The sequence below is a fragment of the Eleutherodactylus coqui genome, chromosome 4, assembly GCF_035609145.1.
Source record: "Eleutherodactylus coqui strain aEleCoq1 chromosome 4, aEleCoq1.hap1, whole genome shotgun sequence".
Lineage (NCBI taxonomy): Eukaryota > Metazoa > Chordata > Amphibia > Anura > Eleutherodactylidae > Eleutherodactylus > Eleutherodactylus coqui.
In genome coordinates, this window is record NC_089840.1 from 253,006,452 (window position 1) to 253,022,494 (window position 16,043).

General features: G+C 44.2%; 1 protein-coding gene across 4 annotated transcripts in view; it reads right to left on the reverse strand.

The window, feature by feature from the left end:
• The window catches only part of CRTAC1 (cartilage acidic protein 1), a 537,130-nt gene that overhangs the window by 117,525 nt on the left and 403,562 nt on the right, over positions 1-16,043 (reverse strand). For all 4 annotated transcript variants that reach the window (XM_066601101.1, XM_066601100.1, XM_066601103.1 and 1 more), the window contains one exon: positions 3,971-4,116. In XM_066601101.1, coding sequence (XP_066457198.1) covers positions 3,971-4,116 — 146 coding nt within the window. The remainder of the gene's footprint in view (positions 1-3,970; positions 4,117-16,043) is intronic.

Below are 16,043 nucleotides of genomic sequence, written 5' to 3' on the forward strand. Positions count from 1 at the left end.
GTCACATGATCCTATGCTGCATGTCAGAGTCACGGGGATAATTTCCATACAGGGGAGCACCAATCGTAAAAGGGCTGGGGCCTCTAATAAAGTGGCAAATCAGTGTAACTCTACCTAATCCGGAATAACTGCATTGTTAGCAAGCAATGGGGTTGAAAATGGGTTAAGTGGTCATGGAAACAGCATGGAGATGGCAACAACCTCCAAGCCCTTCAGTCACGGATAGATGGCAAAATCTAGTATCATAACGAGAGCCAGCAGCCTAATCCGGCCCCGGCAGTAGCGGCGTCCGCGCATACCTGCTTTCTCTTTCCTTCATCTGTACTGCGGCATGGCTCGCCATCGGACATGCGCTGTACAATTTTTTTATTTTGAACTCCTGCTTTCCCCACGTCATCGCTAGGCAATAACACGGAATCCGCGACCCTTCCGCAATGTCATTGCAGAAGCGCTGCGGATTGGACAGCTTCCATTGACTTCAATGGAAGTCGTCGTGCGGAATGCACACAAAAATAGAACATGCTGAAATTTTTTCTCCGCGAGGGGAAAAGCGTAATTGGTTTCTGCTTATGTGGCGGAAAAAGCGTTTTTCAATAGCATGCTATGTACAGCCTTCACTGCCCGCTCTGGATTCTGCAATGCAAGTCTACCCATTTGCAGGTGGCTGAACTCTGCAGCATTTTTCCCACACCTGCCTAAAACTTTTGCACAGCACTGTATGTCAATGGATGCATGCTTCACGTATCTATATGTGTTGAGATATGGACCAAGGAGATCAAGTGGTGCCCAAAGTAGGGCGCTTCAGTACTGTAATTACAATAGGGAACTCAGAATGTCCCTATTAATTTGCTGACGCTTTTGAATACATTGTAGAAGAGATGGCTCTGTAAATGCATCAGCGCTTTTATATGACAATGATTCTATTTCCTATGCATACGGCTCGGAGTTGCTGAATACATGGTGGAGAAGTTTGCTTTACAAAGCTGCATTATAAATCAGTAGGAAAAGGGAGGGGTGACCAGCGACCATAAATCTTGTAATATATCTCGGAACATTAAATCCTCGGTGATCTCTGTTTACTAAAATATGCTGATAACTGTAATTGGAATGTTTCAGTCCCGAATAAGAAGCTTTTATTTCCGAGCGAATTTCAGAGATGTGCAATAGGGCGAAGTTAACTGGAACAAAGCAACTGATCAGTCAAACACTTATAAATTATTATTATTTCCACTGGCTGTGAAGCAGCTTCCTGACAGCGCATTGTGATAACTGGAACATAATTATTTCTTGTTTTATACACCACACACAATCCAAAGCTGCAGAGCCTTAAATCAAAAACATGGACACTTCAGCAGTAGTTATAAAACACAATGCTGAACGGAGATATACATCCACAAGCCAAAACTAGTAGCTATGAGGACATCAAGAAGAGAGTTTCTAGTATAGGTTGACCTCATACGCCATAGGTTGGCCCTATATGCCATAGAATTTCCCCATACACCATGGGTTGACTCCATATACCATGGGCTGACTCCATATACCATGGGTTGAGCCCATACACCAAGGGTTGAGCTCATACACCAAGGGTTGACCCCATACACCAAGGGTTGACCCCATACTCTTGTGTATTGAAGGTTGGAAGCTCCTCAGAACTAAAACATTGAAAAGAATGAAAGGAACAACCAATCCTACAGCCAGACCATACAAGTAGGGTCATATGAAAAAGTACTAGGTCTTGGGTTAGGTATGGTGCCCCAAGTTAGTTTTTGATCTGAGGCCCCCCTCCAGGCTTAATGATATGTTTCTGCACAAATATAAACTTTAAAGAGGTCATTTATGAAATTAAGAAAATCCAAGACCTAGCGCAAAATCTTCTTTCGAGATTTTGCAGTAAATTTCAACCCATGCTAGGGCATCTGGAACAGTGGTCTACAAACTGTAATTTTCTCACTGTTGTGAGAATAAGACTCTCAACACGCTAGAAATTGTAACTTCTCAATAGCTGAAGAACTACAAGCTGTAGTCTTGAACATCATCAATATATTAGTGCAGATGATGTAGTTTCACAACAGCTGGAGAATGACAGGTTGGAAACCATTAATCTAGAACATAATCAGTGTGTCAATTCCAGAGCTGTAGTTTCAAACCAGCTGGAGAACAACCAGTTGGAAACCATTAATCCAGAACATAATCAGTGTGTCAATTCCAGAGCTGTAGTTTCAAACCAGCTGGAGAACAACCAGTTGGAGACCATTAATCTAGAATATCATCATGTGTTAATGTTTGTGTTATAGTTTTATAACCGTTGGAGAACCAAACATTGGAGACCACTAATTTAGAATATCATCAATGTGTCAATGTCGGAACTGCAGTTACACAACAGTTATGGAAACACAGGTTGGAGACCATTAATCTAGAGTGTCATTAATTTGTCAGTGTTGGAGCTGTAGTCTGCCAACTGCTGGAGAACAGCAGATTAGAGAGCACTTATCTAGAAGATCACTGATTTGTTGGAGATGTAGCCTGATAACATCTGGAGAACCATATGTTGGTGACCACTAATCTAGAACATTAAAAATCAATCAATGTTAGAGTTGGAGTCTGACAATAACTGGAAAACCATAGGTTTTAGACCACTAATCTATAACAGCATTGATCTATCAATGTGAGAGTTGGAGTCTCAGAATAGATGAAGAATGACAGGTTGGAGACCATTAATGTAGGACTTAGTCACTGTGTCAATGTTAGAACTGTAGTTTCACAACAACTGGGGAACCACAGTTAGAGGCTACTAATCTAGAACATCATCAATGTGTCAATGCTGGATTTGATGTTTCATAACAGCTGGAGAAACACAGACTGAAGACCACTAATTTAGAACATCAGCAATGTGTGAATGTTGGCAATACCTGTGCCACAATAGTTGGAGAACCACAAGTTTTAGAACATTAATCCAGAATATCATTGATTTGTCATTGATGAAGACATGGTATGGCAACAGCTGGAGAACCACAGCTTGGAGACCACTAATCTAGAACATCATAGATCTATCAAGTGAGAGCTATAGTCTTAGAATAGCTGGAGAATGAAAGGTTAGAGAATATTAATGTAGGAGCTCATCAATGTGTCAATGGCAGAACTGTAGTTTCACAACGGCCGGGGAACCACAGGTTGGAAACTACTAATCTAAAACATCATCAATGTATCAATGTTGGAGTTGCAGTTTAAGAACAGCTGGAGAAACAGGCTAGAGACCACTGATCTACAACATCATTGATTTGTCAATGTTGGAGTTGTAGTTGAAAGCAGCTAGAGGACCACAGGTTGGAAAATAATAATCTAGAACATCAATGTATCCTGCACAAAATCAGCCATTATTAAAGATAAAACATCACCAGTAGCTGTAAATTGTTATGAATTCTAGTCTGGTTTGTATGAGTTCTTGGGAAACCTAGATGCCAAAAATGACAAAACTAGTCTTACAGCGTTACATCACAAAAATGTGCTTCATGCTCTACTGATATTTCACTTGAAACCGTAGTTTTTTCCCCCCTTAATGGTTTATTGTTAGCATTCCACCATAATCTGTCATCATCACTTATTGATCAGCGGTGGTCCAACTGCTGGGACCCTAATTGGTTCTTAGAATAAAGGCACTGATTTTCTCTGCATGGCAACACTCCTCACTCTTCTAACTAAAGCTGTGTTGCATTCCCCTGCACAGTGGGTGACAGGGAGCTTCATTGTGCAGGAGATCTGCTGAAGGACCCCCCACTGATCATAATGGTATAGCAAAATGCAGTCAAAGTAAATGATGGCGATACCCCTTTAAGATTTTGAGATTAAGCCAGTTTACCAAAAAGAACAAAAAATACTTGCTGTACAACCAGTAACATTATTATAAACAATGTAGACAAGACCGTGGAAATATCTCCATCTACATGAGATCATTTTGAGAATATTTGCTTACCCTGAATCGAACTTTTCCATTTGTGCTCATCTGTAGAAATAGGCGGTGAGGACCATTCCAGTTTCCATATACAATATCTACTTTTCCATCCCTATTGAAGTCAGCTAGGGCTACTCCACGACCATGTTGGTAGGCATCATCTACACCTGGAAGAAAACGTCCAACGTTAAATACACCCAATTAAAAACCAAGCAATGAACATTGTATGACTTCACAACTTCCACCATGTTCTTGACTTCATTGCTCTAAAGCAGTGTTCTCCAATAAGTAACTTGTGGTTCCTAGGCTTCTTCCACATGACTTTCAAACTCATGACATCAGGATAAATAGTGGTTGGTATTGAGCTACAATACCAGGCACAGCTGCTATACAATGAATGGTTCTGTGCCTGGTATGAACTGAAGTGACGCAAGTGCCTCTGTCACTTCAATCAGTTGATCAACAGGGATTCCAACCATTAGAGTCCCACTGGCCACTATCAATGACCTATCCAAGAGCATGATCATCGATAGTTTAGTCCCAGAAACCCCTTTAAAGGTTTACTCCTACAGAGAGGACAAGTAGGCAGCTTCTTCAGTGCAGTATCCTGTGTAGTTCTTGGGCAGCAATTTGTGGGCTCCCTGGTTACAATGTATGGTTCTGTGCCTGGTATGGACTGAAATGACGCAAGTGCCTCTGTCACTTTAATCAGTTGATCAACAGGGATTTCAACCAGTAGGGCCCCACTGGCCACTATCAATGACCTATCCAAGAGCATGATCATCGATAGTTTAGTCCTAGAAACCCCTTTAATGGTTTACTCCTACAGAAAGGAAAAGTAGGCAGCTTCTTCAGTGCAGTATCCTGTTCAGTTTTTGGGCAGCAATTTTTGGGCTACCTGGTTACAGTGTATGGTTCTGTGCCTGGTATGGACTGAAGTGACGCAAGTGCCTCTGTCACTTCAATCAGTTGATCAACAGTGATTCCAACCAGTAGAGCCCCACTGGACACTATCAATGACCTATCCAAGAGCATGATCATCAATAGTTTAGTCCCAGAAACCCCTTTAAAGGTTTACTCCTACAGAGAGGACAAGTAGGCAGCTTCTTCAGTGCAGTATCCTGTGTAGTTCTTGGGCAGCAATTTTTGGGCTTCCTGGTTACCTGGCAGCTTATGGCAATTACTACTTAGGACCTATGCACAGACCCAGGCTGATGCTTTCCCTTCCATATCCGTTGTTCTCTCCTTTATAAATAGAGTCGTTACAACACCGTAAAACTAGGATGTGTTAAATGGTATCATCTAGAAAAAGAGTGAAAAGGTTATTCTAATCAAGGCTTCAAACCCGACCGCTCTGCACTTTTCCTAGTTCTATTTTTAATAGAGATGAGCGGAACATGAAAAATTTGTCGGTTCATTGAATTTTCTATTTGAGAACCATTTTCCCCCAATTAAAACCTGCAAACCTGATCATCTGTAATTTTTAACACTATCAACTCTGTGCACGGGGTTTACAAGGGTCAGACACTGGAGCCCTAGACATTGTTTCAACTGCACAAAATTAAAGGGCCGCTCTGGTGATTTTTTAAAATTCATTTCTTATGTATCTATCCCCCTCACCCCCACTCCAGTATATATAAGTGGGCTAGTGTTACCTTAAATTTCCTTCCGTATGAAACTCCTGGCCTCTTTTTCTTCAGATGGTCATGTGATCACAATTCTGACCAGCTCAGATTTACTTTGGGGCTATGGACTCAGTTTCTAGTCAAAGTCTTAGTCTGTGCTATGCTGTTGCACGAATGCTACCATAGAAATGGCGAGCGCATCATCTGAAGTCGCCATTGTCCGGATTTTGTCTCATTTAGAGCAGCAGAAAGCCATCCAAATGCCTCTGAGTTGGGGAAGTTTAATTTTGCTAACCCTGTAGATTGGTGCAAGTTGGTCACTGAGATGATTTCTGCAGGAAGTAGACAACTGCATTTCCACTGCAGTGGTTAGGCTTGGTATTACAGGCAAAGCTCCCATTGAAATAAATGGATGTAATACCAAGCTTGGCCACTGCAGTGGGAATGGGGCGGCTTGCTTCCTGCTCAGTGCATGAGTGCACTGGCCCAGCGAGGAGCTGATTGGCAGAAATCTCGGGTGACTAACCTGTGCAGATCTATTATTGATGGCCTAATCTGAGGATAGTATACAATTGAACAACCCATTTAAAAGAAACCTGTCATCACCTTTGAGCTTATAAACTACATTATGGGTCTCAAAGGTGAGGGAATGGGGAGTCTGGGAAGGTATGCTTCATACTCACAGGATGCTCCATTCCTACGCTGTGTCCCTCTCATTAGCTACAGTGGTCACCTGATTTCCTGTGACATCACTTGTCACAATAATCACTGGGACCACTCCGGATCCCAGCGATCACAGAGGGGTTAGTATAGTCCTGTTTATTGTTTTATTACAGGGGGTCCTATTGAGGTGGGGTTGTCAGATAACCAGACACCCCCTTTAAATATGCCAAAAAGAATCAGTGAAAGTTTTGAACTAAAATAGACGGTTTAATTTACTTCTTCAGTATTCAAAGAAAAAGTTGATTAAAATGTTGAAAAACTCTATAAACATTGACAAGTGAGTATGACAGCGAGAAGCAAAATATTCCGCCCACGATGATCGCAACTGACTTAGATACTGCAGCGATGAAAATGTGTTAGAACGCTGATCCGTTCCCTGAAATCTCACTGTACTGTATTCTCTAGAGGAAAAGAAGAGTATATATATATATATATATATATTAGAGATGAGCGAACACCAAAATGTTCGGGTGTTCGTTATTCGTAACGAACTTCCCGTGATGCTCGAGGGTTCGTTTCGAACAACGAACCCCATTGAAGTCAATGGGCGACCAGAACATTTTTGTATTTCGCCGATGCTCGCTAAGGTTTTCATGTGTGAAAATCTGGGCAATTCAGGAAAGTGATGGGAATGACACAGTGACGGATAGGGCAGGCGAGGGGCTACATGGTGGGCTGCATCTCAAGTTCACAGGTCCCACTATTAAGCCACAATAGCGGCAAGAGTGCCCCCCCCCCCACTGTCAGCATAAAGATCGTCCTCCTCTGGCACAGCTGTAACAGCTGTAGCAGAGAAGAACGATGTTTGCCCATTGAATTCAATGGAGCGGCAATACAGCATGTTCCACTGAATGCAATGGGCTGCCGGCGATCGCAGGATGAATGGTCGGAAAGGGGTTAAATATATAACCCCTTTCCTGCAATTCATCCAGAAATGTGTTACACTAAAAATATATACCGGCGTATAAGGCGACCGGGCGTATAAGACGACCCCCCAACTGTCACCTTATACGCCGGCAATACAGTGGAGCAAAGAATAAAAATCATTACTTACGTTTTTAGATGATCTGCGGCGCTCCTGCAGGCTGTCACTCCCTCCTGGTCCACGGCAGAGTATTGCTTTCTCCACGAAAGACTTTAAATCCCTGCCTCCAGGAAGACACGTGCCTTCAGCCAATCACAGCCAATGACAATGATGTCATTGAATGGCTGTGATAGGCTGTGTTTCTGGAGGCGGGGATTTCAAGCCTTGAAATCCCCGCCTCCAGAAACACAGCCAATCACAGCCATTCAATGACATCATTGTCATTGGCTGTGATTGGCTGAAGGCACATGTGCTTCTGGAGGCAGGGATTTAAAGTCTTTCGTGGAGAAAGCAATACTCTGCCGTGGACCAGGAGGGAGTGACAGCCTGCAGGAGCGCCGCAGATCATCTAAAAACGTAAGTAATGATTTTTATTCTTTGCTCCACTGTATTACCGGCGTATAAGGTGACAGTTGGGGGGTCGTCTTATACGCCCGGTCGCCTTATACGCCGGTATATATTTTTAGTGTAACACATTTCTGGATGAATTGCAGGAAAGGGGTTATATATTTAACCCCTTTCCGACCATTCATCCTGCGATCGCCGGCAGCCCATTGCATTCAGTGGAACATGCTGTATTGCCGCTCCATTGAATTCAATGGGCAAACATCGTTCTTCTCTGCTACAGCTGTTACAGCTGTGCCAGAGAAGAAGGATTTGTCTTCTATATGTTCTCAATGGGGTCAGCGCTGCTGCCGCTGGCCCCATTGAGCACATATAGAATGCATCCATAGCGAGCAGCGGGAGGGGCAGATTTCAATACTCGGGTGACACCTTATCTCCCCAGCCACTCACAGCAGGGGGGTGGTATAGGGCTTAAACGTTGCAGGGGGAAGTTGTAATGCCTTCCCTGTCTTTATATTGGCCAAAAAAAAAGCGCTAACGTCTCAGGGAAGAAAGTTTAATTTACCAGAACACCGCATGGTGTTCGTTACGGATAACGAACATCCCGAACACCCTAATATTCGCACGAATATCAAGCTCGGACGAACGCGTTCGCTCATCTCTAATATATATATATATATATATATATATATATATATATATATATATATATATCGAAGCGTAAAGCAGAATACGACCCCACAGAAAATCAAAAGAAAAATGAATATGATCAACTTCCATTATGACAAGCTTTCTCTCACCTTGAAGGGAAGTCACCTCCCGTTATTCGGAATAATGGGGGCACGAGTTCTCCCGCATCTGTATGTTTGATAAATGCCCCCATGACAAGTCTTGTTAAACCCTCGCCATCATTCTGACTTTCAATTACGCGGACAGTGCATCTACCTCACTCTCTTACCCATACATTCTGCTCTCACATATATCTTGCACTCTTCTATCCGTGATTCGCTTGGATTATTACCTTATCAAATGCGCGGTTTTCCCCGTCCTTTACTACAAAGCAAATATTGTGCCGCCAAATAATACATTTTTCATGAAAACAAAAAAAAAGAACGTATTACTGAGGGAAATGGGATTTTAATGAAAAGGCGAAATACGTTTTTTTGAAATATGACCCATATCGTCTTAATCAGTCACTTTTCCCATCCGTGGCCTTACGGATCGGCACGGCCTTGAGTTGATGGTTGTTTATTTATTTTTCCATCTAAGCTTAAATAAAATTAATAAAAGCCGCTTTCATGAATATCATTTTGGACGCGGCCTTTAGAGAAATGTTGCCAGGTCCAAAAAAAAAATTGGGTGTTTGTATGATGTTAGTGTATTCCAAGGCTGGTGTCAGGCTGATTCATGGTGCTGGTGGAGGTGCATGTTGGGAATGTAATTGATTGGGAGTCGACTTTCTGGATGGAAGGTGGGTGGGGGAAGGGATGAAATTAACTTCACATGTCATTTCTTATTTTTTATGACCCGGCTATAATTTTAGGGCTCAAGCACCAATCTACTGGGGTCCGGGAAATAATTAAAGTCGGAAGTTACACAGTAAATGACTGGACTCCGAGAGATAGGGAAGCAGCAGAGGGGAAAGAAGAGTGAAGCGTATAATTGGTGTTATTGGGGGCTTACTAGGAGATATGATTATCAAGGAAAACCAAAGGGGCTTTTTTTTCCAAGTTTTGTTGGTTCCTAAAGTAGTAGTCACATTTTATAAAGTGATGGCCTATGGACATATGTCCATCCAGTTCAGCCTATTACCCCCCAATGTTGATCCAGAGGAAGTTGTCGTGGGTGGTGGTGGACAGCAGGTTCAGGATGGCGCAACAGCTTACAAACAGAGACAGAGGCCAGATTTTTGCTTTATAGAAGCATATGTTACTGAAAGAATTGGTTAATTAATGCTGACTCTCCATAGGAGGGTGTTAGGTCTGCTACCTGTTTCTGCCGCCCTCTTGTGGTTTCAGGGCAGACAGGAGCATTGCTCTGCTCCCCCTGTGTGTATGTACTCTTTATGTCAGTTTTCTTCCAGCACTGAAAGTGTTAATCAGCTCTCTGGCTCTCAGCTCAGCTGCGGGGTTAATAGGAATTACTTTCCTATTTAAGCTGGGCTGAGGCACTTCCTCTTTGCCTGATAGTTGATGTCTGTTTGCTCAGGTCCTCAGCTCTCCTAGGTCACCTGTTTCTGTCTTTTTGCCTTTGATCTGGTATCTGTAACTCTATTCCATTTACTGGTTCCCTCCCTGTCTCTGCCCTTGTTCTGTTTGTGTGTTTGGCTCTGTCCTCCTGCATAGACTCCCCACTCCTGTTTTCTTAGTCTGCTCTTTGCCTTTTATGTTTGCTGCTGCCTTACTTTGGTATTTTTGCCTGATGTGTGCCTGCTCTAGTCACCCTGTATTGGCATCTTGTACCTTTTCTGTGTGTGTGCTTGTTTTCTGTCATCCCCTGGTCTGTCCCTGCCCTTGCTTGTGCCTTTGTGCACGTCTGTCTGCTGACAGATCTGGTCTCAGCGCCGTCCTTAGTTCTGTGGATTGTACAGCTCTGTCCTGTATATTTGGTGCATCCTTTGTCTAGTCTTTCTCTCCTGTATCCCATCCGGAAAAGTCAGGCCTGGGAGGAAGACCACAGGGCCGTTCTTATCAGGATGCCTACCCTGCTTCTAGGCAGGGTAACCCCCATCTCCCTTACTAGTCAAGGGCTAGTTTTCCCATCTGTCCAGCAGGGATCAGCAGCTAGCCACACTGACAGTAGCCTAAAGTCAAACCGGTTGGTTGGACCAGTGGGTCCACACTCCGTGTGCGTAACAGACTAAACATTACTTATTTTGAGTGGGAACTTCACACTTACAACATGCATCTCCACATGACTCTCTATGAGCTCTGCAGCCTACGGATCCAGTGTACCATTGGTGCAGAATACACCTCCATCAATTTCCTTGGGGCAACAAGCCATTTTGAACACTTTAATTACTATCCACCATACTTGCATTACTCTGTAATCATCACCATACTTCATATTACTGAAAGTCTGTAGCATGGCAACATTGTGGCAAAGTGCACCGTATGTGCCAGAGTACGTATAAAATTTCAAGAGCTCTCTGTCACCGCGGGTTCACATGCACTTTAGGTGCGAACATCATCTCAAGTCTCACCTACATAGTAACAGAGTGTAAGGCCAAAAAAAAAAGACACATATCCATCCAGTTCAGCCTATTACTCCCGATGTTGATACAGAGGAAGGCAAAAAAAAACAATGAGATCGAAGCCAATTTTTCAAATTTTTAATCCAAAAAATTCCTTCCTGAAGTTTGACAATCAGATCATTGACAATTCAATCCCAGGATCACCGACCCTTCTGAAGTAATCAGCGACTATAACATGTAATGTTACTCCTTCAGTCTGAACTTGTTTGTCGTCATAACCACTGTCCTATGCACACTACTGTCTCGTTGAACTAGTCTTACACAATTTCATCTGCTTTCCCCATTCTGGTGTGCTGTTAGCGTCTTGGGAGACCCAATCTCCTGCGGGATGGAAGGCTCCTCTTTCCATGTGGTCTGTCATCTAGTCCAGTCCTGAGACATTGGGTTCTCTCATGTGCTGCTGTCTCATTGACTGCTCTCCAGACGGGGGACAATGCACTCATGTTGCTCAGGTGCCACTGGAAACGGCTGCCGCCATATCCTCTGCCAGTCCTTCTACTACAGCGCACACCAGAGGGGGTGAGAGCGAATGCGGCTCCATGCTGCTACTGTGTAAGGGAGGTTGCAGGGCACCCCTGGTACATAATACCACTTACTTATGAAATAACGCATGTGGAGATATCTTCAAATTAACAACTTTATGCCCATTATGGCCACATCTATAGAAGTCGGAGTATCTAAGCCAAATCGGACTTGCAGTCTTCTCCAAATATAAGCTGGTAGACTGTAAATTACCAAACTGAATGACCACTTTATCAGCGCTCCCAGCCATAATCCCTGTATGGAAATTCTCCCCGTGACCCTGGAGTGCAGAATGATATCACATGACAAGTTTTCCGTGGATCAGTTTCAGTGTAAATCCACATTAGATGGGAAAATCCAGCGATCTGAACGACTTCTAAGGAGGCCCGGTCATCGTTACTACTGTAGACTAGCCAACCTTGTGGGGTTTTCTTGTGCAGCGGTGCAGTTAGTAAGGCCGCCTGCAAACGGACAGGTCGGTTTCCGCATGCAGGATCCCACAGCAGAATCCGACCCTAAGCCCAGCCAGTGACCCCCATGTATGTATCCGCATTCTCCTAACCCGTGCTGCGGACGTGCCAGCCGTCGCGCCGGTGCACATGCGCAGTACAGATAACACTGCGCTGTCGTGATGACGCGGACCCCACGACTTCAATGGAATCGTGTGCGCGGAATCCGCTTGAAAATAGAGCATGCTGCGATTTTTTACCCCCATGAGCGGATTTCCGCTCGTGGGCAGGAAAAAAATCGCTTTTCCATAGCATGCTGCGGAATCTGGAGGCAAAATGCAAATCTGAGAATGTTAGGATCGAGAAACAACATCCTGCAAAAGGGATCCTGTGGACTGAAACAACTTGTCCCTGAAAGGGGTCAGAGGAGGATGTCAGGAATCGTTCTGAAGTACAGATGCTGCACGGTCAAGCAAACTCCAGCCACCTACAACACTGATGAGCTAACTAATGTGTCCGAACACACAACGCATCATTCCTTAGCATGATTCCGCTGTGACAGTGGATGACCGGTTCCAGCGTCATTGTTTTCTAAGAAAAACAGAAAGGTGCGATTCCAATGGGGAAAAGTGCGCAAAAATTGTTTCCCTGAGCAGCGGAAAAACATCTCCAGGTCAGATGAATCCAGATTTCTGTTGCACCGTGCTGATTGGCGGCAGAATTTGGCACAAGCAGCATGAATCCCCCTTCCTGTCCGCTGGTCGGACATGTCAGCATCTCCATCTAATCTGCGGCAACTACAAGAAGCTTCCTGTCCGCAGGGGCCGACATACCTGCAGAACGATTTCATAACCTGGTGGGATCTACGCCATGATAAATTGCTGCAGTGCTAAAGGCCGAAGTAGGTCCAACGCTCTACTAGATGGGGTCTCTAATAAAGTGACTATTCAGTACATAGTAGGAGCTCAGCGTAGAACTATTTCGCTATCTCATCTTGGCGTAATAACGGTAAAACTCATGGATGCTTGTAGAGATCTGTTTATACTCCTCATTAAACATTGTACACAAACAGGCAGCTTTGGTTTAATCGCCTCCCGATTATTTATGTCCAGAAACAAAAGATTGCTGTCTAAATTGTTGACATACATTCCGGTCCTAGAAAATGTCCGAGCGGGTGTTTCCTCCGAGTTAATTTACGTCAGATATCATTTGCTTCAATAACAAACTGCTGATAGTTAGCGCTGTTCCGCTTAGATCTAATTAATTCCCCTTTAGGGATATTCTTCATAATATGAATCAGATGACAAGACTCGGAATGTAGGATATTTGTGGCCGCAGTTGGTTTAATGACACTCCGAGTATTTATCCTACCATCCTCTATAGTCCACATACTATATCCTACTGTAAAAGCCCTAAACTAAGCCCTAGCTGCATAAAATAATAAAAAAAAGAATACATCACCTCTCTCCGGCGCTGTCAGCTCCCTCATGACTCCCCTGAAGCTCCCCGGCAGTTGCTTGAAGTTCTCCTGCAGAGCTTCCTGGTCGGGGAGTTGAAAATCCCCGCCTCCAGGAAGCTCTGTCTCTGATTGGTTCCCAAGCACATGGCTCAGCCAATCAGAGCCAGCGTTTGAGGAACCAATCACAGTCATTCAATGAATAGCTGAGATTGGTTTATTAAGCACCAGCTCTGATTGGCTGAGCCATGGCGCTCATGAACCAATCACAGCTAGCCCCTCCTGGAGGCGGGAATTTTGATTTTCCAATCCAGAAAGGGCTGGCAGAAGACGAGTGCCATGGAGCTTCAGGGGAGAAAACGTGTCTCTTAGGTGATGTATTATTATTTTTTGTTTTTTTTTACTGCAGCTAGGGCTTATTTTTGGGGTAGGGCTTATAATTAAAGCACACCCACAAAAATGCTACAAAGACGCGTGGCACAAAATCAGGTTATCGTCGCGAGAAAACGCAACGATATCGCACAGACCACCAATGTCATATTGCTGTGATTCACCTGTATGGATGCGTCCTTAACCCTAGGTTTATTTACGTTGTGGATGACAGAGGCCCAATGAGTCCCCTACCTCCTCCACCCACCAACACAGCACTGGGTCCCCAAATAGGGCTCCACTCTTTCCATGAGATACTACAGAGCTTACCTACTGGCGTTTTATTGTGTCTCACAAGACCTATTACCCTGCGGGTGAGAACTTATGAGATCACCACCACTTCTCTTGCCCACTGAAGTATTGCCTTACTCTTTTTCCTCTTGGATGGCAATGATGCTGGAACTGGTCATCTGCTGTAATAGACCAACAATGAGTTGTGTATTGAGACACATTAGTTGGAGCACTAGCATTGTATTCTGTGCTATTTTCTTGACTTGCCTATTCATTAGGACAATTCTTGGCATCCTCCTCTGACCCCTTTCATTGTCAATTTTTTTCCATTAACAGGATCCTCTTTCGCTTGATATTTTCCTTGATCACACCATTCCTGGTATACACCGCTTCATGAGAAAACCCCACAACGTTGGCAGGGAAACCCTGGCCCCGGCTAGTCAAGCACCGATGACCACGCTTCGTTGGAAGTCGCTCAGATTGCCGGATTTTCCCATCTAATGTGGATTCACACTGAACTGACTCATTGATTTTATGCTGCACTGTTGAGCCACGTCTCTAATTGCCATATAGGGAAGCTCTAATGAAGTGGTCTTTCAGTGTATATGGGCACCTACCAACTTGCCAACTGCTGTGGCCAATCCTGCATATTGCTCAGTCTCATTGAGGCAATAATGACTATAAGTAGTGGGAATTACATGGATATTTGGGGGATATTCCCAGTAAATAATGCTACACCTGTAACTGCAGCCTATGGATTACCCCACTGTCATTGTTTAACCACCACTAAGCCTACAATCATCATTCTAATAACCATGTTGACAAGTCCTGAAGACGGCTGTTACAATTAATGAAGTCGACATGCGGCTCTTCATAATGAGAAGAAAATAAAAGTGATGAATGGAAGATAAGACAGACGGCAGGAAAGACGACGGAGCAGTAATTAGTGGTTATGGAGGCAGCAGTGCGCAGAGTACACTTACAGGACACTCGCGTCTGCGGGGTCGTTACTATCTCTTCCTCATCACTTCCATTCTGTATTACAAGAAGATCAAAAGTCAACTCAATAAATAAAGGAAATGGAAAAAGAAATAACCCGGCAAGGAAGCTACTCTCATATCTACTCTGGAGCGAAACAGTTTGGATAGGGTTTCGAAAATGCCGCCCACTTGCAGACAGCTCTGAGATAGGGGGTAGGCAACTGCCTAGGGCGCCACCTCGCCACAGGTGAGACAGGGGAAGTATACAATTTTATTGGTCATTTTTGTTTGTAAGATTTAAAGGGGTTGTACCACAATTGCAAGTTATTGCCTATCAACAGGATGACCTGCTGAGACCCCCACAATCTCAAGAGAGTTGGTCCCGTGTCACCTGTCCTCCTACTGCACCCCCATAGTGAGGAGAAGACTGGATGGAGTGCTGGTCATGCAGGTGTACTATTCTCCACTCACTTTCAATGGGACTCATGAGATAACCAAGTGGGTGCTGCTATTTTTTTCAGCCCCACTGAAATGAATGGAGCGCTGACCCCGCTTGGGACCCCCACTGATCAGCAAGTTATCCCCTTTTCTGTGGATAGGAGATAACTTGCAATCATGCTACAACCCCTTTAACATGCTATACAATGGGCGCGTCCAACAGTAATGGAAGCACTCACTGTTACAGGAGTCCTAGGAGTGGTGAGTATGGTTTGTATTGTCCAACACTCCTCACTCCCAGTTGATCCTCCTCTGCTCCGGGTGCCAGCACTGTACAGAGTTTCGATGCCGCCTATGTCAGGATGTAGTGTGCATCAGGATGTGGCGCAGAGCTGCCAGAGCTGACCCAAGGGAATGCAGCCACAACACACAAAACATGCATAGAGCCATGGAAATGGTGCCAGGACAGGGGTGATGAGAGATGAGTATTTTTTATGGCCTGGTTTGAGGTCTGAAAGGGAACTGGGGCTATATTCATTAGGGGTCTGATCTGGGGTGT